Raw genomic sequence first — 24,218 nt, forward strand, 5'->3', positions numbered from 1 at the left:
AGAATCGCTTGAACCCGGGAGGCGGAGGCTGCAGTGGGCCGAGATCGCACCACTGCACTCCAGCCTGGTGACAGAGCAAGACTCCATCTCAAATATATATATATATATATATATATATATATTTATGATCCCACTCAGAATATGTTGTCTACAGAAGATACACTTTAAATGGAAAGACACTAAGTAGATTGAAAGTAAAAGAATGAAAAAATATGTGTCATGCAAACAGCAAACTACAGAAAAGTGAAGTAGCTATACTAATACACGAAATAGGTCTTAAAATTAAGTGTTATGAGAGATAAGAGGGGCATTTTATACTGATAAATGGGTGAATCAATCAGGAAGATAAAACAGGTATAAACATATATGCACCTAGCAACAGAGAACCAAAATACATAAAGCAAAAACTGACAGAAAAGATTGAAGAAATAGGCAATTCAGTAACAACTGTTGAGGATATCATTATCTCATTTTCGATAATATATAGAGCAACTGGGCAGAAGATCAAGAAGTAGAAGACCTGAACAACACGGTAAGTTAACTACACCTAAAAGACATTTATAGAACACTCCATCTAACAACAACAGAGTGACATTATTCTCAAGTGCACATATAATATTCTCCAGAACAGTCTACATGCTAGGCATACAACAAACCTCAATAAATTTAAAAGAACAGAAATAATTATCCAACCACAATAGAATGAAATTCAAAATGTATAACAGGAAAAATAGGGAGAAATTCACAAATACGTGCAAATTAAACACCACATTCCTAAAAACCAATAAACCAAAGAAATAATCAAAACGGAAATCAGAAAATACTCTGAGATGAATGAAAATGAAGACACAACATAACAGAAACTAATGGGACACAGCTAAAGCAGAGCATAGCAGGAAATCTGGAAGATGAATGAACAAACTGGTACATCCAGACAATGGAATTTGGCACTAAAAATAAATGAGCTATCTAAGCTATAAAAAGACATCAAGGGAGCTAAATACATATTACTAAGTAGAAGAAGGCAACATGAAAAGGATACATACTATATAATTCCAACTACATGACATCCTGGAAAAGGCAAAACTATGGAGACAGATGTAGTAAAATTAGTGCTGTAAAGGCTCAATCATATGATATATATACAGGTTTTTTGTTTGTTTTGTTTTGTTTTGAGACAGAGTCTTGCTCTGTTGCCAGGCTGGGAACTGCACTCAGCATGGCTTTAATTATTTAAAATAGAAATTTCCAATTTAAAAAATTCTGAAATACTAACCTGATTTTAAAATATATACAGTAACTACTGAAAAGTACCTATAGTTATAACCTTCTTATAAAACACTAAAAGTTTCCAAATGAATACTTTTTTAAATCACATATACATTAAAGTGCATGACCAACTGAAGTGTCTCTTACCCATTCTCCTTCACATCCAAGTCATCAAACATCTGAATGAGAGAGACAGCAACTTCATATATATCCTTAGTTATCACCGGTTCCTCCAGGAGATGAGGAGAGAGCTAAAAACAGTGAAAGAAAAAAGTCGCAATACCAAAACAGGATTACAGAAGAAAACTGGGGTTGGATGGGAGTGGCTCTCACTGTTAGTACAACACTGTAACAAACTCTCTAAATAAAAGTTCTTGGTTTTTATTAGCAGCAATGTCTGAACACCTGCTGTGTGCCAAGCACCACTCAGGACAGCGGACACACAAAGTACCATACTCATCAATCTCCTCGCCCAGTCACCAGAGCAAGAATGGCTCAGAGAGCCCAGACGTGCACAGGCAGTGTGTTCAGCACGATGTCTATTTTGAAGACATCAATTAAGTTACACCAAATGTCTATGGAACCCAGGAGGAGTTCCTGATCTCAAAGCCAGTGCCCTTCCCCTCTTTCAAAACCCTACCTCAAAGAGCACTAAGATTTCCCTAAGATTTCATGTGTGAAAAGTTACCTTGTATATCAAAAGTACCAGAAAACTGTAACATCACATCCATATCTACCAATGTGTGGTGATAACATAACCACATGATGAGGTATCCGTCTACCAAGGTTTAGGGGTTCCTCGACTATTTTGTCTATTAAAGCAAAGACACCAAGACCAGATAATGTAAACTTCCCCCTCAAGCACTGCTGCCAAACACTGGGCACCAACCACAAGCGGCAAACTCCCCAAGTCAGGCTGTGCATTAGTCCATCTTCACGCTGCTGATAAAGACATACCCAAGACTGGGTAGTTTACAAAAGAAAGAGGTTTACTGGACTTACAGTTCCACATGCCTGGGGAAGCCTCACAATCATGGCAGAAGGCAAGGAGGAGCAAGTCACATCTTACATGGATGGCAGCAGGCAAAGAGAGAGAGCTTGTGCATAGAAACTCTCCCTTACAGAACCATCAGATTTCATGAGACTTACTATGGTAAGAACAGCACAGGAAGGACCTACCCTCATGATTCAATTACCTCCCACTGGGTCCCTCCCACAACAGATGAGAATTCAAAATGAGATTCGGGTGGGGACACAGCTAAACCGTATCATTCTGCCTCTGGCCCCTCCCAAATCTCATGTCCTCACATTTCAAAACACAATCACGCCTTCCCAACAGTACCCCCAAAGTCTTTACTCATTTCGGCATTAACTCAAAAGTCCACAGTGCCAAGTCGCAAAGCAAGTTAGTTACTTCCTAGATACAATGGGGGTACAGGCATTGGGTAAATACAGCCTTTCCAAATGTGAGAAATTGGCCAAAATAAAGGGGCCACAGGTCCCAAGCAAGTCCAAAATCCAGCAGGTGAGTCAAATCTTAAAGCTCCACAGTGATCTTCTTGACTCTGTCTCACATCCAGGTCACGCTGATGCAAGAGGTGAGTTCCCACAGTCTTGGGCAGCTCCACCCTGTGGCTTTGCAGGGTACAACCTCCCTCCTGGCTGCTTTCATGGGCTGGCATTGAGTGTCTGTGGCTTTTCCAGGTGCATGGTACAAGCTGTCGGTGGATCTATCATTCCGGGGTCTGGAAGACAATGGCCCTCTTCTCACAGCTCCATTAGGTGGTGCCCCAGTTGGGGCTCTGCATGGAGGCTTGAACCCCACATTTCCCTTCTGCACTGCCCTAGCAGAGGTTCTCCATGAGAGCCCCGCCCCTGCAGCAAACTTCTACCCTGACATCCAGGCATTTCCACACATCCTCTGAAATTTAGGCAAAGGTTTCCAAACCCCAATTCTTGACTTCTGTGCACCTGCAGCCTCAACAACATGTGGGAGCTGCCAAGGCTTGAGGCTTGCACCCTCTGAAGCCATGGCAGGAGCTCTTTGTTGGCCTCTTTCAGCCACAGCTGGAGCGGCTGGGACACAGGGCACCAAGTCCCTAGGCTGCACACAGCACAGGGGCCCTAAGCCCAACCGACGGAACCACTTTTTCCTCGTAGGCCTCCAGGCCTGTGATGGGAGGGGCTGCCGTGAAGACCTCTGACATGCCCTGGAGATATCTTCCCCATTGTCTTGGGGATTAACATTTGGCTCCTCGTTACTTATGCATATTTATGCAGCTGACTTGAACTTCTCAGAAAATGGGATTTTCTTTACTATTGCATTGTCAGGCTGCAAATTTTCCAAACTTTTATGCTTTGTTTCCCTTTTAAAACTGAATGCCTTTAACAGAACCCAAGATACCTCTTGAATGCTTTGCTGCTTAGAAATTTCTTCCATCAGATACCCTAAATCATCTCGTTCAAGTTCAAACTTCCACAAATCTTTAAGGCAGGGCAAAAAGGCATCAGTCTCTTTGCTAAAACATAACAAGAGTCACCTTTACTCCAGTTCCCAACAAGTTCTTCATCTCCATCTGAAACCACCTCAGCCTGGATTTCATTCTCCATATCACTATCAGCATTTTGTTCAAAGCCATTCAACAAATCTCTAGGAAGTTCCAAACTTTCCCACATTTTCGGCATTAACTCAAAAGTTACTCCAAACTGTTCCAAAAGGAACTCCAAACTGTTCCATCATCTGCCTTTTTACTGAGTAACAAGTTGCCTCCACATTTTGGGTATCTTTTCAGCAGTGCCCCACTCTACTGCTACCAATTTACTATGGGTGTGACTGTCCAGCTTTCCCGGAGCTGAGGCCACAACTACACAAGCATCTTTCTACAGTATCCAGCACAACAGATGTCTCTGAATTTCTGAAAAGTCTATTTTATAGTGATCCTGGGTTTTATTCACCCAGAGTAAGAAGCTTTTTTAATTAATAATTTTACTTGTTAAATACTATGTGCAAAACATTGCATTTGATTTCGACGAGGACAAATCAAAAGAAGTCTTCATCAGAGAAGCCAATCACAGAGGCAAATTCTTTTTCCAATTTTTACTTAGAGTAAATTAAGTCAGCTAGTTTCCAAATAATTTATAAAAGTTGACTTTTACTCTGGGCACGGTGGCTCATACCTGTAATCCTAGCACTTTGGGAGGCCGAGCCAGGTGGATCATTTGAGGTCAGGAGTTCAAGACCAGCCTGGCCAACATAGTAAAACCCCACGTCTACTAAAAATACAAAAGTTAGCCGGGTGTGGTGACACACACCTGTAATCCCAGCTACTCGGGAGGCTAAGGCAGGAGAATCACTCGATCCTGGGAGGCAGAGGTTACAATCAGCTGAGATCGCGCCACTGCACTCAAGCCTGGGCAACAGAGTGAAACTCTGTCTCAAAAAAATAAAACAAAAGTTGACTTTTATTAATAATTTTGAAAAAGCATGTCTAATAAATCTATTCCTAATATTTAACCCTTTTTTGAGGCAGAGTCTTGCTGTGTTGTCCAGGCTGGAGTGCGGTGGCATGATCTCAGCTCACTGCAACCTCCGCCTCCCAGGTACAAGCGATTCTCCTGCCTCAGCCTCCTGAGTAGCTGGGATTACAAATACCCACCACTATGCCCGGCTAATTTTTGCATTTTTAGTAGAGACAGCCTTGTTGCCCAGGCTGGTCTCAAACTTCTGACCTCTATTGATGCTCCCACCTCAGCCTCCCAAAGCGCTGGGATTACAGACATGAGCCACTGTGCCCAGCCATAATATTTAACTTTTATCTTAGTTTTCTACTTTATCCAAATAATAATATTTGTCATAACACAACTACACAAAAAAGAAATAGGAAAAAAAAGGCATACTTTTCACAAACACCAACAGTGGCATCCAAACTCATCTACAAGTTTTTTCCTACAAACAAGCCATATAAAAGGCATGGCACTGACTCACAAGTTATTTCACTTAGTTCCAAGCCAGTGAATATTTTTTGAGCACACTGATAAGATACCAAACACAGCCTGTTTCTCTAAGCCAGGCCTGAGACAACAATGAGGCACACCGGTTGCTGGCCCACTGACCCACTTGCTGAATAGTCCCCTCCTGTGTGCTGCGATAGGGATGAAACATGAGAGACAGCGCCTCTACTTTCCTACACCGCACAGCAGTAAGTCAAGGCACACTATGTCGGGGAGATGCTCTGACAAAAAGCGAGGCAGGGGACAGGGACAGGGACATGGTGGGGGCACCATGATAATTCATACAGATGGAGTCAAGGAGGGGCTCTGCCATTCCTCTCACAGAAGTGCTCAGCCCGTGTGACTCTGTCCACACAGCAAGACACAGCGACAGTGTTTCTGTCCCAAGCTGAAGCCTGGGAAGTTGGCACATCCGCCGCACATGCAGCCTATGAGACAGTGGGCGCCGCAAGTGGAGGGGGAAATAAATGGTGCCAAGACACTCACATTGGAGGAGGAGGACCTCTTACCCCATGTCAATCCAAAATCCATCTTAAGTGGATTCAAGACCTAAAGATGAAAAACAAAGCCATAAAGTGGATTATGTAAAGCTGCGCCCTAAGGTGGACAGGTGAGGGCCAAAAGTGACATGCTGCAGGTCAGGCGCAGTGGCTCATGTCTGTAATCCCAGCACTTTGGGAGGCCGAGGCAGGAGGATCACCTGAGGTCAGGGGCACAAGACCAGCCTGGCCAACATGGTGAAACCCCGATTCTACTAAAAATACAAAAATTAGCCAGGCATGGTAATGTATGCCTGTAATCCTAACTAATTGGAAGGCTGAAGCAGGACAATCACTTGAACCTGGGAGGCAGAGGCTGCAGTGAGCCGAGAGCACACCACTGCTCTCCAGCCTGGGTGACAGAGCAAGGCTCTGTCTCAAAAAAAAAAAAAGTGACACACAGCGAGTCCAGGTGGGGCGGGGGCCATGCTCTACTACTAGACCTGGGTTGTTGATCATGGGTGTTCATTTCGCAATTTCACTACAGTATACATTTACATTTTATGTAACCCTTTTTCTAAGGGTGTTCTTTCACAATTTTTTTTTTTTTTGAAACGGAGTTTTGCTCTTGTTGCCCAGGCTACACTACAATGATGCGATCTTGGCTCACCACAACCTCTGCCACCTAGATTCAAGCAATTCTCCTGCCTCAGCCTCCCGAGTAGCTGGGATTACAGGCATGCGCCACCACACCCGGCTAATTTTGTATTTTTAGTAGAGATGGGGTTTCTCCGTGTTGGTCAGGCTGGTCTCGAACACCTGACCTCAGGTGATCCGCCCACCTCGGCCTCCCAAAGTGCTGGGAATACAGGCATGAGCCACTGCACCTGGCCTCCTTCACAATTTTTTCAGAAGCTGAATATAAAGGATGAAAAGGATTCTCCAAAGGACACTGAAAGGAAACAGCCACAGTTGGTAACAGAAAAAAACAGGAGGGCACCACAGAACCTAAAGAGAGGGTGAGTTTCAAGAATCAAAGTGGCCAACAGTGTCAAATACTGCAGAAAGGCCAGGTAAGTTTAGGGCTGAGCTCTCCTAACGACAAGGAGGTCATTAGGGACCCTGGCAGGTGCAGTCTGAGTGGGAACAGGGGACACCACCCTGCAATAAATGAATTGCCTGTGGGAGGTAGAAAAGTAGAGAATGTGAGAGTCCACGGGCCAGAAAAGGCTGGAGAGCAGGCTGAGACCTAAGGTGGGTGTTGGCAAAGGCGAAAGAGCTTCAGTTACGTTTCAATGTGGACAAGAAAAGGACAGCAGAGAAAGACACATTAATGGTAACAACGGGGAGGGGGAAGCAGCAGATCAGACGAGGTTCCTAAGAAGGTAAGAAGGATGAGACATGAAACCCAAGAGGCACGGCTGGAGCTCCATGAAGAAAGGGGGCTTCCCCTTGTAACAGCAGACAGTGTGGTGAGGTAACATGGCAAGAGTAGTGACAGGAACACAACAGAAATTTTAACCAAGGTCCTCTGACTCTGAAAGCTGTATAATAGGATCTATACAAAATATCATTTTTATAAGCTCAAAATTAACAGACTGTCCCTGACTTGCAATGATTCAACTTATATTTTTAGACTTTACAATGATATGAAACCATTCTGCTTTTACTTTTAGCACAGTATTCAATAAGTAACATGAGATATTCAACACCTTATTATAAAATAGGCCTTGTATTTAGTGATTTGGGCCAACTATAGGCTAAATAAGTGTTCTGAACTCATTCAAGCTAGGCGAGGAGGATAGGTGTATTCAATGAATTTTCAGCTTAATGATTTCAACTCACAACGGTTTTATCAGGGCATACCCCCATTACAAGTCAAGGCACATCTGTATATAGCTAAGTGTTGCATATTCATTCACTGAAATATTTACTGAGCACCTATCAGGTACCAAAAACAAGACGTTGGGTAAATATTGTAAAGCTGGACACTCGCTGTTCTAGCGAACACAACCCATCCGTGAGGCAAGGGCCTGGATGCCTAGAAGCTGGGTTGTCTTGACCACACGGGCCCAGACAGCAAATGGCAAGGCCTGACCCAGCTCCTCAGCGGGTCCACAAGGAAGCATCTAAGTGTTGTGAGCTCTGACAGAAAATACACAATGAACATCAATAGGAATTAATTAGACTTCAGCCAGCTGGAAAGAAGACTGATAAACCATCATCACTCTCACATTTCAAACTAGTCAGAGGCCAGGCCTGATAGCTCATGCCTGTAATCCCAGCACTTTGGGAGACCAAGGCAAGAGGATCACTTGAGGACAGGAGTTCAAGATCAGCCTGGGCAACAGAGCCAGACCCCATCACCACAAAAAAAAAAAAAAAATTTAATTAGTCAATCATGGTGGTATGCATCTGTAGTTACAGCTGCTTGGAAGGCTGAGACGGAAGAATCTCTTGAGCCAAGGAGTTCAAGGTTACAGTGAGCTATGATCACACAACTACACTCCAGCCTAGGTAACAGAGCAAGACCCAATCTCAAAGAAAAACAAAAAAAAAGAGTCAGAAAATGCAAAATGTTTAAATGTTGTGAATGTAAGTGCTACCTCCTCCCTACCTTGAATAGAGCCTCACCTGGCTACTTGTTTCTCAAGAGTACAATGTGGAAAGGAGGCAGTAATGCACAATGCAGATACCTGGCAAACACAGCCTTTCCAGTGATTAAAATCTACGTCATCAGTGCTATAGTTTGTCCCCTCCAAATCTCATGTTGACATTTGATTCCAGTGTTGGAAGTGGGGCCTAATAGCAGGTGTGTGGGTCATGGGGGCGGATGCCTCGTAAATAGATAAATGCCCTCCCTTGACAGGGAGACTGAGTTCTCATTGTTATTAGTTCCTACCAGAGCTTTCCTGATAGCTGATTGTTACAAAAAGCCTGGCACACCCACCTTCTTCCAGTCTCACCACGTGATCTCTGCACACATCAGCTCCCTGAGCAGAAGCCAGTGCCATGGTTTTGTACAGCCTGCAGAACTGTGAGCCAAATAAACCTCTTTCTTTTATAAATTACCCAGACTGAGGTATTCCTTCGTTAACAGTGTTAAATGCTATTCACAATAGCCAAGATATGGAATCAACCTAGGTGTACAACAGATGGAGAAAGAAAATGGAGAATATATACACAACGGAGTATTATCCAGCCACAAAAACTGTGAAATCCTGTCATTTGCAGCAACATGGATAAAACTGGAGGACATTATGTTAAGTGAAAGAAGCCAGGAATAGAAAGTTAAACACCGCATGTTCTCATGTGGAAGCTAAAAATCAGTTTATTTAATAGAAGTAAAGGGTAGAGCAGAAGATACTAGAGGCCGGGAAGGGCAGGGGAAAGGAGGCAATAGGGACATTTGTTAAAGGATACAAAAGGAGCTAGATAGGAGGAGGAAGCTCCAGTGTCCTACAGATAACAATAATACGTAGTTTCAAATAGCTATAGGAGGCTACTGAATGTTCCCCACACACACACACACACACACACACACACACACACAAAATGTTTGATACAATAGACATGCTAGTTACAGAGCTCATCACCATGCATTGTATGTATCACATCACTATGTACCCCACGAATTATTATCTGACAATTTAAATTTTTTAATTAAAAAAATGTTAAACAGACTTAAGACAACCAGTAAAGGTCATGTTGATAGTGTATACCCTTGATATGTGACAAAAATGGCACCTCGGCCTGTGGTCTTCCTCCCTAAAACCAGTAACCTCAGTCTAACCATGAGAAAAACATCAGTCGAATTCCAGTATAAGGGTGTCCTACAGAATACCTGACCAGCACTCTTCAAAATCGTCAAAGTCATAAAAAATGAGGAAAGTCTGAGAAACTACCACAGCCAAGAGGAGCCTAAGGAAACATGGCAACCAAATCTAACGTAGCATCCTGGATGGGATCACGGAATGAAGGACATTATGGAAAAACCAGTCAAACCAAATAAAGTGAAGTTTAGTTAGTAGGTTTTTTAAGGAGTTACTAAGTAAATTTTAACTACAGAATCTAGGTAATGGGCATACAGGTGTTCACTATAAAACTCTTTCAACTTTTCTGTCTTTTTGAAATACCGTCATTTAAAAAGTTGGAAAAATAAAGTGCTACATTTACTGGCCATCACTGGCCTGTCTTTGACATAATTAGATCTGACAAAATATGTCTTCTTATGGTAAATGAAGCCTACTCAGCCATCTCATTCTAGTAAAGACTAGTGTTTAACATCACAGACGTTAACAAAAGTTAAACTCCTATACAAAGCATTTGACAGTGTCCATCAAAATTTCAAATGCATATAACCTTTGACCTGGCAATTCCACTTTCAAAATTAATATTCTAGAAAAGTATACACGGGGGTCTCGACAGAGAGGCATTTTACTCCCCAGGGGACACGTGGCAATGTCTAGAAACATTTTTGGTTGTCTGAAGTGTAAGGCGGAGGATGATATTTGCATCCAGTGGGTGGAGGCAGGGAAGTTACAAAACATCATACAATGGAGAGGACTTTCCCCACCACAAAGAATTATCTGGCCCAAAATGTCAATAGTGCAGAGGCTGAGAAGCCCTGGCCTACAAGATACACTTTCATATGTGTGAAATGATATGTGTGCAAAGTTACTCACTGGAGCACTATTGTAGTGAGACCAAAAACATCAGATATTAGTTAATAAAGAATGGTGTATATATAATACACATGAAAGAATGTTATGTGGCTCTTAAGGAAGAAAAAACAATATAGTAATATGAAAATATTTGAGGCCGGGCACGGTGGCTCACGCCTGTAATCCCAGCACTTTGTGAGGCCAAGGTGGGTGGATCATGAGGTTAGGAGATCAAGACCATCCTGGCTAACATGGTGAAACCCCATCTCTACTAAAAATACAAAAAAAAATTAGCCGGGCGTGGTGGCTGGTGCCTGTAGTCCCAGCTAATCGGGAGGCTGAGGCAGAAGAATGGTGTGAACCCGGGAGGTAGAGCTTGCAGTGAGCCAAGATCGTGCCACTGCACTCCAGCCTGGGCGACAGAGTGAGACTCCGTTTCAAAAAAAAAGAAAATATTTGAAAATTTAAGTGAAAAAAGTAACATGAGCATAGAATGCTGCCGTTTCAGGAGAAAAGAGAAACACATTCATATTTGCTCGTACAGGCATAAAAAATTATAAAAGGATTCTTAAGAAATTGGTAACAATGGTTTCCTCTTCATGGGAGTATTGCTGGACAGATAGAGGAAAACAGTAGGAAGGGAATATGTTGAAATACACCTGACTTTTGAGCCCTCTAAATGTATTACCCATATGAAAATAGTTTTAAATCACATGCAACCTTTCTTAAGAATATATTATCAGGCCGGGCGCGGTGGCTCAAGCCTGTAATCCCAGCACTTTGGGAGGCCGAGATGGGTGGATCACGAGGTCAGGAGATCGAGACCATCCTGGCTAACACGGTGAAACCCCGTCTCTACTAAAAAAATACAAAAAACTAGCTGGGCGCGGTGGCGGGCGCCTGTATTCCCAGCTACTCAGGAGGCTGAGGCAGGAGAATGGCGTGAACCCGGGAGGCGGAGCTTGCAGTGAGTGGATATCGCGCCACCGCACTCCAGCACTCCAGCCTGGGTGACAGCGTGAGACTCCGTCTCAAAAAAAAAGAATATATTATCAAGGATTCACCATTACAATACAATCCTCCTTCAGGTTTAGATAAATAAAATTTATATTAGAAAATGTAAGTTTAATAAAAATAAAATTGTATTTATAATGAAATTACTTCCCATCCCAAATGAGTCTATAATTTTATAGCTGATCATAATCTGACATTTTATTTTTCAATCTCAGTAGGTATAAAACCAGGACCAATAATTTTGCCAGGAATATGCAATGTATTTATTATGTTCACAATTTATGAAAATAAATCCAGTTCCCAGAAAATAAAGGGCAGTACCCCTGCACAGGCTCTCTTGCCTACTACCATGTAAGACATGCCTTTGCTCCTCCTTTGCCTTCCACCATGATTGTGAGGCCTCCCCAACCATGTGGAACTGTGAGTCCATTAAACCCCTTTTTCTTTATAAATTACCCAGGTATGTCTTTATTAGCAGTATGAAAATGGACTAACACAGTCAACATTCTTTCATGATGAAACTCTAGACGAATTAGGTATAGAAGGAACATATGTCAACACAATAAAGGCCACACATGACAAACCCACAGCTAACGTCATACTAAGACCTGGAACAAGACAAGAATGTCCACTCTCACCACTCTTTTCGACATAGTACTGGAAGTCCTAGCCTGAGAAATAAGACGATAGAAACAAATAAAGGACATCCACATTGGAACAGAGGAAGTCAAGTCATCTCTCTGCATACAATCTAGTCTTCTTATACACAGAACAACCTGGCCAGCTGCAGTGGCTCCTGCCTGTAATCCCAGCACTTCGCGAAGCCAAGGCAGGCAGATCACATGAGCCCAGGAGTTCGAAACCAGCTGGGGCAATGGAGTGAGATCCTGTCTCTACAAAACATACAAAAATTAGCCAGGAGCAGTGACACATGCCTGTAGTCCCAGCTACTCAAGGAGCTGAATTGGGAGGACTGCTTGAGCCTGGGAGACAGATGTTGCAGTGAGCTGAGATCATGCCACTGCACTCCAGCTTGGGCAAAAGAGTAAGACCCTGTCTCAACGAGAAAAAAAAAAAAAGAGTGAGAGAGAGAAACCCGAAGACACCACCCAAAAACTCTTAGAACTGATCAATTCAGTTAAGCTGCAAGATCAACATTAAGAATCAGTAGCGGCCGGGCGCAGTGGCTCAAGCCTGTAATCCCAGCACTTTGGGAGGCCGAGACGGGCGGATCACGAGGTCAGGAGATCGAGACCATCCTGGCTAACACAATGAAACCCAGTCTCTACTAAAAATACAAAAAAACTAGCCGGGCGAGGTGGTGGGCGCCTGAAACCCCAGCTACATCAGGAGGCTGAAGCAGGGAGAATGGCATAAACGCCGGGAGGGCGGAGCTTGCAGGTGAGCTGAGATTCCAAGCCACTGCCACTCCGCCTGGGGTGACAGAGCGAGACTCGTCTCAAAAAAAAAAAAAAAAAAAAAAAGAATCAGTAGCATTTCTTTTCTTCTCTTTTTTTTTTTTTTTTTTTTTTTTATTTTTTTTTTTGAGATGGAGGGTCCGCTCTGTCACCCAGGCTGGAGTGCAGTGGCGCCATCTCCACTCACTGCAAGCTCCGTCCCCCAGGTTCACGCCATTCTCCTACATCAGCCTCTGAGTAGCTGGGACTATAGGCGCCCGCCACCATGCCCAGCTAATTTACAGGGTTTCACAGTGTTTGCCAGGATGGTCTCAATCTCCTGACCTCGTGATCTGCCTGCCTCGGCCTCCCAAAGTGCTGGGTTTACAGGCGTGGGTCACCGCACCCGGCCTAGAATCACTAGCATTTCTACACACCAACAACAAACTATCTGAAAAATAAATCAAGAAAGTAATCCTATTTACAATAGCTGTGAAAAATAATACCTAGGAATAAATTTAACGAACAAGGTAAAGAAGCTCTACAATGAAAACTACAAAATATTGATCAAAGCAATTGAAGATGACACAAACAAACTGAAAAGACATCCCATGTGAATCAGAAGAATAGATGACTGACTGACTGATTCACTAATTAAGGTCTTGTTCTGTTGCTCAGGCTGGAGCGCAGTGGCACAATCATGCCTCACTGCAACCTTGAACTCCCAGGCTCAAGGGATCCTTCTGCCTTAGCCTTCCAAGTAGTTGAGACTGCAGGAATATGCCACCATGCCTAGCTATTATAATATTTTTAATTTTTGTAGAGACAGCATCTCACTATGATGCCCAGGCTGGTCTCAAACTCCTGGGCTCAAGTGATCAGCCCACTTTGGCATCCCAAAGTGCTGAGATTACAGGTGTGAGCCACTGTGCCTGGCCATGAATTGGAAGAATTTATACTATTAAAATGACTATACTACCCAAAGCGATGTAAGATTCATACAGTTCCAATCAAAATAGCAATGACATTCTTCACAGAAATAAAAAAAAATCCTAAAATTCATATGGAACCACAAAAGATCTGACAAGCCAAAGCAATCCTGAGCAAAGAGAACAAAGCAGGAGGCATCACATTACCTGACTTCAAAATACACCACAACGTAACCAAAACAGCATGATATTGGCATAAAAACAGACACACAGGTGATCAATGGAGCAGAATAAAGAACCCAGAAACAAAATCACATATTTACAGCCAACTGATTTTTAAGAAAGGCATCAAGAACATTCACCGGGGAAAGAACAGTCTCTTCAATAAATGGTGCTGGGAACACTGGATACCCAGATGCAGAAAAATAAAACTAAACCCCTATCTCTCAACATACACAAAAACCAACTCAAAATGGATTTAAGACTTAAACTAAATCCTGAAACTATGAAGCTACTAGAAGAAAACATAGGGAAAATGTTTCAGGACATCTATCTGTACAAAGATTTTATGGCTAAGACCTCAAAAGCACAGACAGCAAAAGTAGACAAATGAGATTATATCAAACTAACAAGCTTCTGCACAGCAAGAACAAAACAAACAAACAAACAAAGAAGCAATCAACTGAGTGAAGAGACAATCTGCAAAATGGGGTGAAACATTTGCAAACTATTCATTTGACAAGGGATTAATACCCAGAATATACAAGGGATTAATACCCAGAATATACAAGGAGCTCAACAGCAAAAACAATCCAATTTTTTTTTTTTTTTCTTGAGATGGAGTCTCGCTCTGTCACCCAAGCTGGAGTGCAGTGGCACAATCTTGACTCACTGCAAGCTCTGCCTCCCGGGTTCACGCCATTCTCCTGCCTCAGCCTCCCAAGTAGCTGGGACCACAGGCGCCCGCCACCACACCCAGCTAATTTTTTTGTATTTTTTAGTAGAGACGGGGTTTCACCGTATTAGCCAGGATGGTCTCGATCTCCTGACCGCGTGATCCACCCACCTCAGCCTCCCAAAGTGCTGGGATTACAGGTGTGAGCCACTGCACCCGGCCCAAACAATCTAATTTTTAACAGGCAAATAACTGATCTGAAATGACATTTCTAAACAGAAGACATACTACTGGCTAATACATGAGAAAATGCTCAGTATCACTAATTGTCATGGAAATGCAAATCCAAACCATACTGAGATATTATCTCACATGTGCCAGAATAGCTATTATCAAAAGACAAAGGCCGGGTGCAGTGGTTCACACATGTAATCCCAGCACTTTGGGAGGCTGAGGCAGGAGGACTGCTTGAGCTCAGGACTTCAAGGTTTCAGTGAGCTATGATAGTGCCACTGTACTCCAGCCTGGGTGACAGAGCAAAACCCTATCTCTAAAATAAATAAGTAAAAATAAAAGACAAAATACGACAAATGCTGACAAAAATGCAAAGAAAGGGGAACTCTTGTATACTGTGGGTAGGAATGTAAATTCGTATAGCCTTTATGGAAAACAGTATGGAGGATCCTCAAAAAACTAAAAACAGAACGACCATATGGCCCAGCCATCCGGCTACTGGGTATATATCCAAAGGAAAGAAAAACAATATGCTGAAGAGACAGCTCCACTCTCACGTTTACTGCAGCATTATTCACAATAGCCAAGATATGGACTCAACCTAGGTGTACATCAAGAAATGAATGGATAAAGAAAATTTAGTATATATACACAATTAAATAAAGCCATGAAAAAAGAATGAAATCCTATCATTCTGGGCAACATGGCTGAGTGAAGTTAGTGAAATAATTCAGGCACAAAAAGATAAATACCATACATTCTCATTCAAATGTGGATGCTACAGAAGTAGAGAGTAGAAAAGAAGTTACTAGAGACTGGAAAGGGGAGGAAATAGGAAGAGGTTGGTTAATGGACACAAAATTATAGCTAGATAAGAAACAACTTCTAGTGTCCTTTTTAAAAAGAGACAGGCCGGGCGCGGTGGCTCAAGCCTGTAATCCCAGCACTTTGGGAGGCCGAGACGGGCGGATCACGAGGTCAGGAGATCGAGACCATCCTGGCTAACACAGTGAAACCCCGTCTCTACTAAAAAATACAAAAAACTAGCCGGGTGAGGTGGCGGGCGCCTGTAGTCCCAGCTACTCGGGAGGCTGAGGCAGGAGAATGGCGTGAACCCGGGAGGTGAAGCTTGCAGTGAGCTGAGATCCGGCCACTGCACTCCAGCCTGGGCGACAGAGCGAGACTCCATCTCAAAAAATATAAAAAATAAAAAATAAAAAAAAATAAAAAGAGATGAGGGTCCCACTATGACTGGAACTACAGACGCCCACCACTACGCCCAGTTTTCGTTTTCTAGAGCACCGTGGGGTGACTACAGTTGACAACAACTTATCATTTATTTTCAAATAGCTAGAAGAGAGGATTTTAAACGTTCCCACCACAAAGATAAATGTTAATGATAATTAACAATGATAAATGTTGGAGATGATGGATCTGCTCAATACCTTGATTTGATCATGACACATTATACCTATGTATCAAAATACCACACTATACCCCATAAATATGTACACGTAGTATGCGTCAATTTTAAAATAATCATGTTTTCACAGGGCCTTATAATCATTAGTGATGAATGCAGGTTTGATCAAATACAAAAGTATGCTCACTATTGGGAGGCGGAGGCGGGCAGATCACGAGGTCAGGAGATCAAGACCATCCTGGCTAACACGGTAAAACCCCGTCTCTACCAAAAATACCACGAAAAAAAAAGTACACTCACTATAAAAGAAACAATGCATTCCAACATACCTTGCTATGATGAATGTGCCCCAAATCATTAAGATAATACTCTTCAACTGAATGGGGCTTGCCTTCCACTTCAAAAATATATGCAGGATTCATCTTGTTTTGAACAGGTACGGCAAAGTAGTCTGCAAACTCTTTACAGTTGATGGTAGCCGACATCAGGACTACCTACAGAGTAAGAGAAAACATTAACATAAAACAGTGAGAATCATAACCAAATTAAATACTTCTAAAATTACAGGCTTTTCTTCTGCTTCATTCCTTACCTAACAACTTTTGAGACTTTAAACAGACCACCTTGATTTAATCGCTAGTGTAATTCTTGTAGTTTAAACAATGTTCAGAGATACCAACTTTTATCATTTCTCTTCAAGTACCTTATCAAGTGATAAATTTTATCGCCAATAAGGGTAAATTAAAATCATTTATCTGAAAGAAAACTTCACATCAGGAGACTAATTTTAAAAAAGAATATGGCCCAGGCAAATAAAGACACTGTGGCTCACACCTATAATCCCAGCACTTTGGAGGCTGAGGCGGAAGGACACTTGAGCCCAGGAGTACAAGACCAGCCTGAGCAACAACATGAGACCACTGTCTCTACAAAAAAAAATAGTAATAATAAATTTAAAATAAATTTTTAAAAAAGAGTAAGGCCAGGTGCCATGGCTCATGCCTATAATCTTGGGCCAAGAGTTTAAAACCAGCCTGGGCAACATAGTAAGACTCCATCACTACAAAAAAATTTAAAAATAGCTGGGCATGATGGTGCCCTCTTGTAGTCCCAGCTACTCAAGAGGCTGAGGTGGGAGGATCGCTGGAGCCAAGGAGGTCGGGGCTGCGGTAATCTATGATCACACCACTGCACTCTAGCCTGGGCAACAGAGCAAGATCCTGTTTCTAAAAACAAAAATAAAAAATAAATTAAAAAGAATAAGTTACTCTATGATGTGTTCCAGAGAAATGACAGAGTAAGCCAGCAAAGAAGACAGGGGATCTAGAAAACTCTAGCTCTAACTCAAGAAACTGGAGAAGTCCCAGGACAACAGGGGTGCAGTAGCAGAGGAACAACCCCAGACTGGGGCAAGATGACTGACTGCAGCTTTCAGTTTTGTCAAAAAGCAAATATGAAATGATATCCTTAATAAACTCAGCCATGAATGACAGGGGTCGTGCATACAGCACGAGATGTGCCTGGAGAAGGCAGCTGATTACAGAGGATCTCCCAGCTCTGCAGTCTCCACAATGCTATGTGGGGAGTGGGCACAGCAGTCCGGCAGGCGGCTCACCACCTACTGTACATCGCAAGTAGAGTTATCTAAATGGAAATCCTAGCCAAAAAGTAAACTTTTTTTAATTTTTTTGAGACAAGTTCTGGCTCTATTGCCCAGGCTGGAGTGCAGTGGCGTGATGTCAGCTCACTGCAACCTCAGCCTCCTGGGCTTCAGTGATCCTCTCACCTCAGCCGCCCAGGTAGCTAGGACTTCGTAGAGGCGAGGTTTCGCCATGTTGCCCAAAGCCTGGTCTCAAACTTGTGAGCTCAAGCGATCTGCCCACCTTGGCCTCCCAAAGTGCTGGGATTATAGGCGTAAGCCACCGCATCCAGCCAAAAAGTAAACATTTCATGTAAGCATTGTTGTTGCAGTTATTGAGTAAAGAAAACATCTGTATTTTCCCCTTTAGAATGAGATACAATTGGTAAAAACTGTACAGACTAAAACTCATTTTGAGAAGAGATGTCTGAAGTTAAAAAGAATGCTCTGAGAAGCCACTTGGAGTGGCTCTTAAGGGACACACCCCAGTCACCATAAATGATCTCTAAACTGGGTTTTAAGGAACGATGAGGCTAGTGAACTGCAGGACACCGAGTGCAGCCTGCAAACAAGAGGCCAAGCCTGGAATGCTAGGAGCAAGGAGGACTCAGCCTGGCCACCAGCCTCCCTCACCCACCCTACCCTGCAGCCCTCTGCCTCTTCTCCAAAGAGACAAGTCAGCAGACACCCAAGACAACTGCCTGTCTGGAGTGGGCCTGAGCTCAGTCCAGTCAGCTAGAGGTGACAGCAAGGTCAGTGGCTGGAGGATGGTATAGGGGAGGCACTGAGAGGAAGCCAGGTCAGGGGAACCACAGGGACCTAAAGATTGGCGGGAGAGGAAAGGGGAGGCCTTAAAGCCCATGTGCCCATGCCCCACACCCAGGTCCTCTTGACAGCGGCACTCTCTTTAAAAGCTAATAAAGATTTTTTTAGAGTTTTTTAAAAACCTCTTACGAAACCATCTAGAATATAGTGTCTAATTTCTTGGCCCAACTACATGTACCATATAAGTTTCTATATCAAGAAAATATGCTGCTTCATATATTTGCTAATAATTCATGAACATAGTGAAACTGACAAACCATTTCTTACAACTTATAAGTACCAAATTCCTTACCACCATGTCCATCAGTGTAGGGTTTTTTTTTAACCCAGTAACACTTTAACTCTCTTTACCACTGAAAAAATGTGTAACCAACTCATTATTCTGACTTGAGTGAAAAAGAAATGTCTTAAATTACATTCAAGAAAGGCCTCAATGTGAATAATCTTCAATGATAGCTTGGTTAAGATTCCAAAAAGGACTGAAATAGCCAAACTCTCTCATTCACTTCATCATCACCTCAAGCAATGAGACAACTGATTGCAAGTGTCAGCTTCCATTCATTCAGCACCCACCAAGTGAAAAGATGAACATTCTAAGGCAGAAGCTTCCCCACTTGGGGATATGGGAAAGAGAAAGAGAAACGTTTTCCTCAACAAATAAACACTTGAAGACAAAATGCTTTATGGTTTAGAAAGCAACTGTTTTCCAATAACAGCAAATCCCTTAGCGGCTCCATCATAGAATAACTGAATATCCCAACCATGTGGCCTTTTATCAAGCTGTTTCCCACAGACCTCTGCTTAGCACAGCTGGGTTAAGGTTGACCTATGAGTAGACTTGTTTAGATTGCACAATTATTCTAAACCCTTTGCCATTTTGGCCTAGTCCACACCTTCTTCCTTTTTGTTCAAATAAGAAGTAAATGATATTTATCATTCCCATCAACCTTCACTTAACTTACATCTCTCAAATAGTAGTACATATTCTGTTCTCAAACTTCAATGCACTTTGGTGCCATTTCGAACCCAAGGATTGCAGATTAATTCACTTACTTTTTGTTTTGTTTTGTTTTGTTTTGAAATGGAATCTCTCTCTGTTGCCCAGGCTGGAGTGCAGTGGCACAATCTCAGCTCACTGCAACCTCCGCCTCCCGGCTTCAAGCAATTCTCCTGCCTAAGCCTCCCGAGTAGCTGGGATTATAGGCACCCACCACCATGCCTGGCTAGTTTTTGAGACAGGGTCTCATCTGTTACCCAGGCTGGAGTAGTGTGGCACAATCACAGCTCACCGCAGCCTGGACCTCCCAGGCTCAAGCAATTCTCCATCAGCCTCCCGAGTAGCTGGGACCACAGACACACACCACTATGCCCAGCTAATTTTTGCATTTTTTGTAGAGATGGGGTTTAGCCATCTTGCCCAGGCTAGTGTTGAACTCCTTGGGCTCAAACAATCTGCCCATCTTTGCCCCCGCAAACTGCTGGGATTACAGGCGTGAGCCACTGTGCCACCCAGCTTCATTCACATAACTTTAAATTAAGGTACTTATTCAACCAAAAGCAAAGCTCAAAACCCAGCATGTCATTATAGTCAACTACTATTAGACCATTTTCTGCAGCCTGGAGAAAATATGAGAATTTAAGGCAACATAATAACCAAAAAGTATCCATACTCTGATCATAAAAGAATTCCCTTTAGTCCGCTTCCTGGCAAGATCTGGTGTACTACACATGATCATGAATTTTAAGAGTCATCAGTTTCAAATGTTTCTATTAAAATACAGTCAGCCCAGCCATGTGCAGTGGCTCACACCTGTAATCACAGCACTTTGGAAGACCAAAGCAGGCAAATCACTTGAGGTCAGTAGTTCGAGACTAGCCTGGTGCAAAACCCCATCCATACCAAAAAATACCAAAAAAAATTAGCCTGGCCTGGTGGCAGGTGCCTGTAGTCCCAGCTACTCAGGAGGTTGAGGCATGAGAATTGCTTGAACCTGGGAGGCAGAGGTTGCAGTGAGCTGAGATCATACCACTGTACTCCAACCTGGGCAACAGAGTGAGACTCCATCTCTAAATAAATAAATAAACAAACTAACAAACAAACAAACCAACAGCCCTAGGCTGGGCACGGTGGCTCACATCTGTAATCCAAGCACTTTAGGAGGCCGAGGCAGGCGGATCATGAGGTCAGGAGATCGAGACCATCCTGGCTAACACGGTGAAACCCCATCTCTACTAAAAATACAAAAAATTAGCCGGGCGTGGTGGCGGGTGTCTGTAGTCACAGCTACTCGGGAGGCTGAGGCAGGAGAATGGCATGAACCTGGGAGGCAGAGCTTGCGGTGAGCCAAGATCGCGCCACTGCACTCCAGCCTGGGAGACCCAGCGAGACTCCGTCCCAAAAAAAAAAAAAAAAAATACAGTCAGCCCTCTGTACCCAGATTCTGCATTTGCAGATTCAACCAACTAAAAATCAAAAATATTCCGTAAAAAACAAAAATATGAGTTTAAACAACAGAGTATAGCAACTATTCACATGATAGTGAGTACTGGAGATAACCTAGGGGTGACTTGGGGCGTATGGGGAGACGTGCGACATGCAAATACTTTACTGTGTCGTTTCATGGAAGGCACTTGAGGGTCCTCAGATTTCAGTATCTGTCAGGGGTCCCAGAATCCTCTATAGACACCAAGGGACTATAGAGAGAAACAAAACTCAACAAGTCTTACCCCTAAATAGGTCTGTTACTCATGAAATCAAATTTACCTTCACAAAACGTGAATTTGTTCTTAAGAGTTTGCGGACTACCAACAGCAGGAAATCCATTTCTTCTGTTCGTTCATGTACCTACAAAATAAAAAAGGGGGCACCCCCCAAATGACATCAGGCAACACACATCACTGCTGACAGAAAGGCACCCCTGGGGGACTGGGGACTAAACCAGTTCTCTCTGCTAAATGCAGTTCCTCAGGGTGCTGGTATAACTCCTGGTTAAGGGGAAGCAAAGAGCATCGGCCAATAGACCAAACCACCCACTCAGTCACAGCCTCCAGTGTTTCTCCTTAGGCCCCCCAGGAGAAGGCAGAGTAATGTTCGGCACCCTCGCCCCTGCTCATTTACTGCCAACTGCGCCCAAGGTTGCTGTGACAACCAGAAGCCTCTCCACCTACCTCAAGCACAGAGAACCATTGGGCCAGCCTCCCATGGCCCCTGCTTGCCACAACCCCTGCCAGGTCTGCAGATACACTGTCATCTCAGCAAGCAAGCACAGGGTCGAAGACGTGCTAGTCTAACACTGACCGGGAGCCATGTGACCCCTACAGGACACATTCCACAATGTGCATAACTGCAGTTCACAAGGGTGGGCAAGGGCTGGTCCTGGAAAAGCTGGCTCAGTCACAAACAGGTAAACCAGAGCATAGGACCCAAGGTCAGTAGCGCTGACACTCAGGGACAGCAGTCGGGGAGGCAGCACCTCAGACAGACCTCAGACAGACCTTGCAGCCCTCCTCAGACAGAGACCTCACAGTCAGAGCCACCCCAGGACCCACAGTCCCCCAACCCCGCCCCACCCCAGAACCAGCTAGCACCCAAGGGCTAGGCAGCCTATTTTTCTAAAGAAGCCAGTTACTCTAGAACTTAGGAAATGTCAATGTACAAGGGGACAGTAAGATTCTATTCTGTGACATTTCTCGGCCGAAGTGGAGAGATAATTACTAAGTTTCAAAGAGGGAGTTCTCCTTTCCTCAGTGTAAGAGGTGGAAGGATTTAGTGTGTAAGTAATTCTAATTCTATTCCAGACCCCACTATCTTCTGAACTTCCCACTGAAGGAGATGTCTGAGAAGTGTCATAGAGAAAAGAAAAACAAAAATCAGCAGCTGCAAGGTATTTAACACCATCACAAATCTCATGCTGTCACTTGACTTCAGAACGCTTCCTCGGCACAAACATCCTCTCTTTTACTTGAGAAGAAAAATCAAGGCTATCATCAGCAAAGGAGCTCTCCTCAGCTTGTGGCAGTCTCCTGAGTTCACACACCCATCATCTCCCCTCTGCCCCGTGGCCCACTGGCTCCAGGATCCCTGCACCAGCCTTTCCAACACATAAACATGCACACATCAGCAGATGTGTCTCCCCAGTACTCATCTTCATAACCTCAGCCCCTTAGGAGGCACCCTTTCCATAGCAGTACTCAAACAAATGTTTATCGAATGAATGATTTGCCTAAAGCTAGTTTATTCTTAAGAGCTGGAAAATTAAAAACATTATTCCATTTGAAACTGGCTGGGCATCTTCAACTTTTGTTCTTGTATTTATTTTGAAATTCAAATAATCCCAGATAATGCAAACGATACTATATATAAACCTAAAACTTAAGGTAGTTGAATCCAGTCCATTCATTTATGAAGCAAATAATCCCTGGGGCATCTACTAGGTGCTGACACCGCACTCGACAAAGGCAGAGCAGGAAGTTGTCGGAATGGCGCGATGGTCTTTTGTAGGTTACCACTCCCCGGTAGGGCAAGCTCTTGAAGAGAGGAGCTAACTTTTGCTCAGCTATTATGGCAGAGCTTGAGAAAAGGACATAGTCAATAACACAGTATTGATTGATTTATCTGTGTCACTCAAGTATGTGTGTGCAAAGGCCACGTAGGCAGAGAGATATGTCAGACACACAGAAAATAAATGCAGGCACTAGCAGCACAGGCTCTAGAGTCAACTACCCAGGGATGAACCCAGCAACATCACTGATTACTTGTGGCCTAAGCACTGAACTTTCTTAAACTTTAGTTTCCTTTTATATAAAGTGGGCTCAATTATACCAAAAAGCCCAATGAAAACCTATTATAACCTTCATAATGTCATCTTTTGGCATATTATCTATTAAATCTGAATTTGATCTCTATCTACTATAAAGATATTCAAAACTGCCATAAGTCATAAGGGAAAATTCTGAACCGTATTATACATCACCCTATTTTGTAAGAAACAGTCGATCATTTTCACCCTCTCCTACTCTCCCACCAAATGCCCTATAATAATTTAAAACCAAGTGTCTGTACATAAGATCACAAACGCACTGACTCAGCTCTACCTGGAGTACATGTTGTATCATTAGTTATCCCACGCATCAAAATAGACTGGGGAGACACTACTCTAAACAGTTGCCCAAATGGGTTTATCCTTTTGGTTGCTATTGTTGTTTTGAGACAGTCTCGCTCTATTGCCCAGGCTGAAGGGCAGTGGCGCAAACTCAGCTCATTGCAACCTCCACCTCCCAGGTTCAAGTTATTCTCCCACCTCAGCCTCTCAAGTAGCTGGGACTATAGGAGTGTGCTACCACACCCAGCTAATTTTTTTTTTTTTTTTTTGGATTTTTAATAGAGATGGGGTTTCACCATGTTGGCCAGGCTGGTCTCGAACTCCTGACCTCAAGTGA

General features: G+C 43.3%; 1 protein-coding gene across 1 annotated transcript in view; it reads right to left on the bottom strand.

The window, feature by feature from the left end:
- Positions 1-24,218, bottom strand: part of TDRD9 (tudor domain containing 9) — a 137,587-nt gene that overhangs the window by 68,550 nt on the left and 44,819 nt on the right. Inside the window, 3 exon segments of the mRNA XM_017861911.1 lie at positions 1,417-1,520; positions 16,645-16,809; positions 21,544-21,624. Coding sequence (XP_017717400.1) covers positions 1,417-1,520; positions 16,645-16,809; positions 21,544-21,624 — 350 coding nt within the window.

This window comes from Rhinopithecus bieti, unplaced genomic scaffold, assembly GCF_001698545.2.
Source record: "Rhinopithecus bieti isolate Rb0 unplaced genomic scaffold, ASM169854v2 scaffold_61461, whole genome shotgun sequence".
NCBI classification, from domain to species: domain Eukaryota; kingdom Metazoa; phylum Chordata; class Mammalia; order Primates; family Cercopithecidae; genus Rhinopithecus; species Rhinopithecus bieti.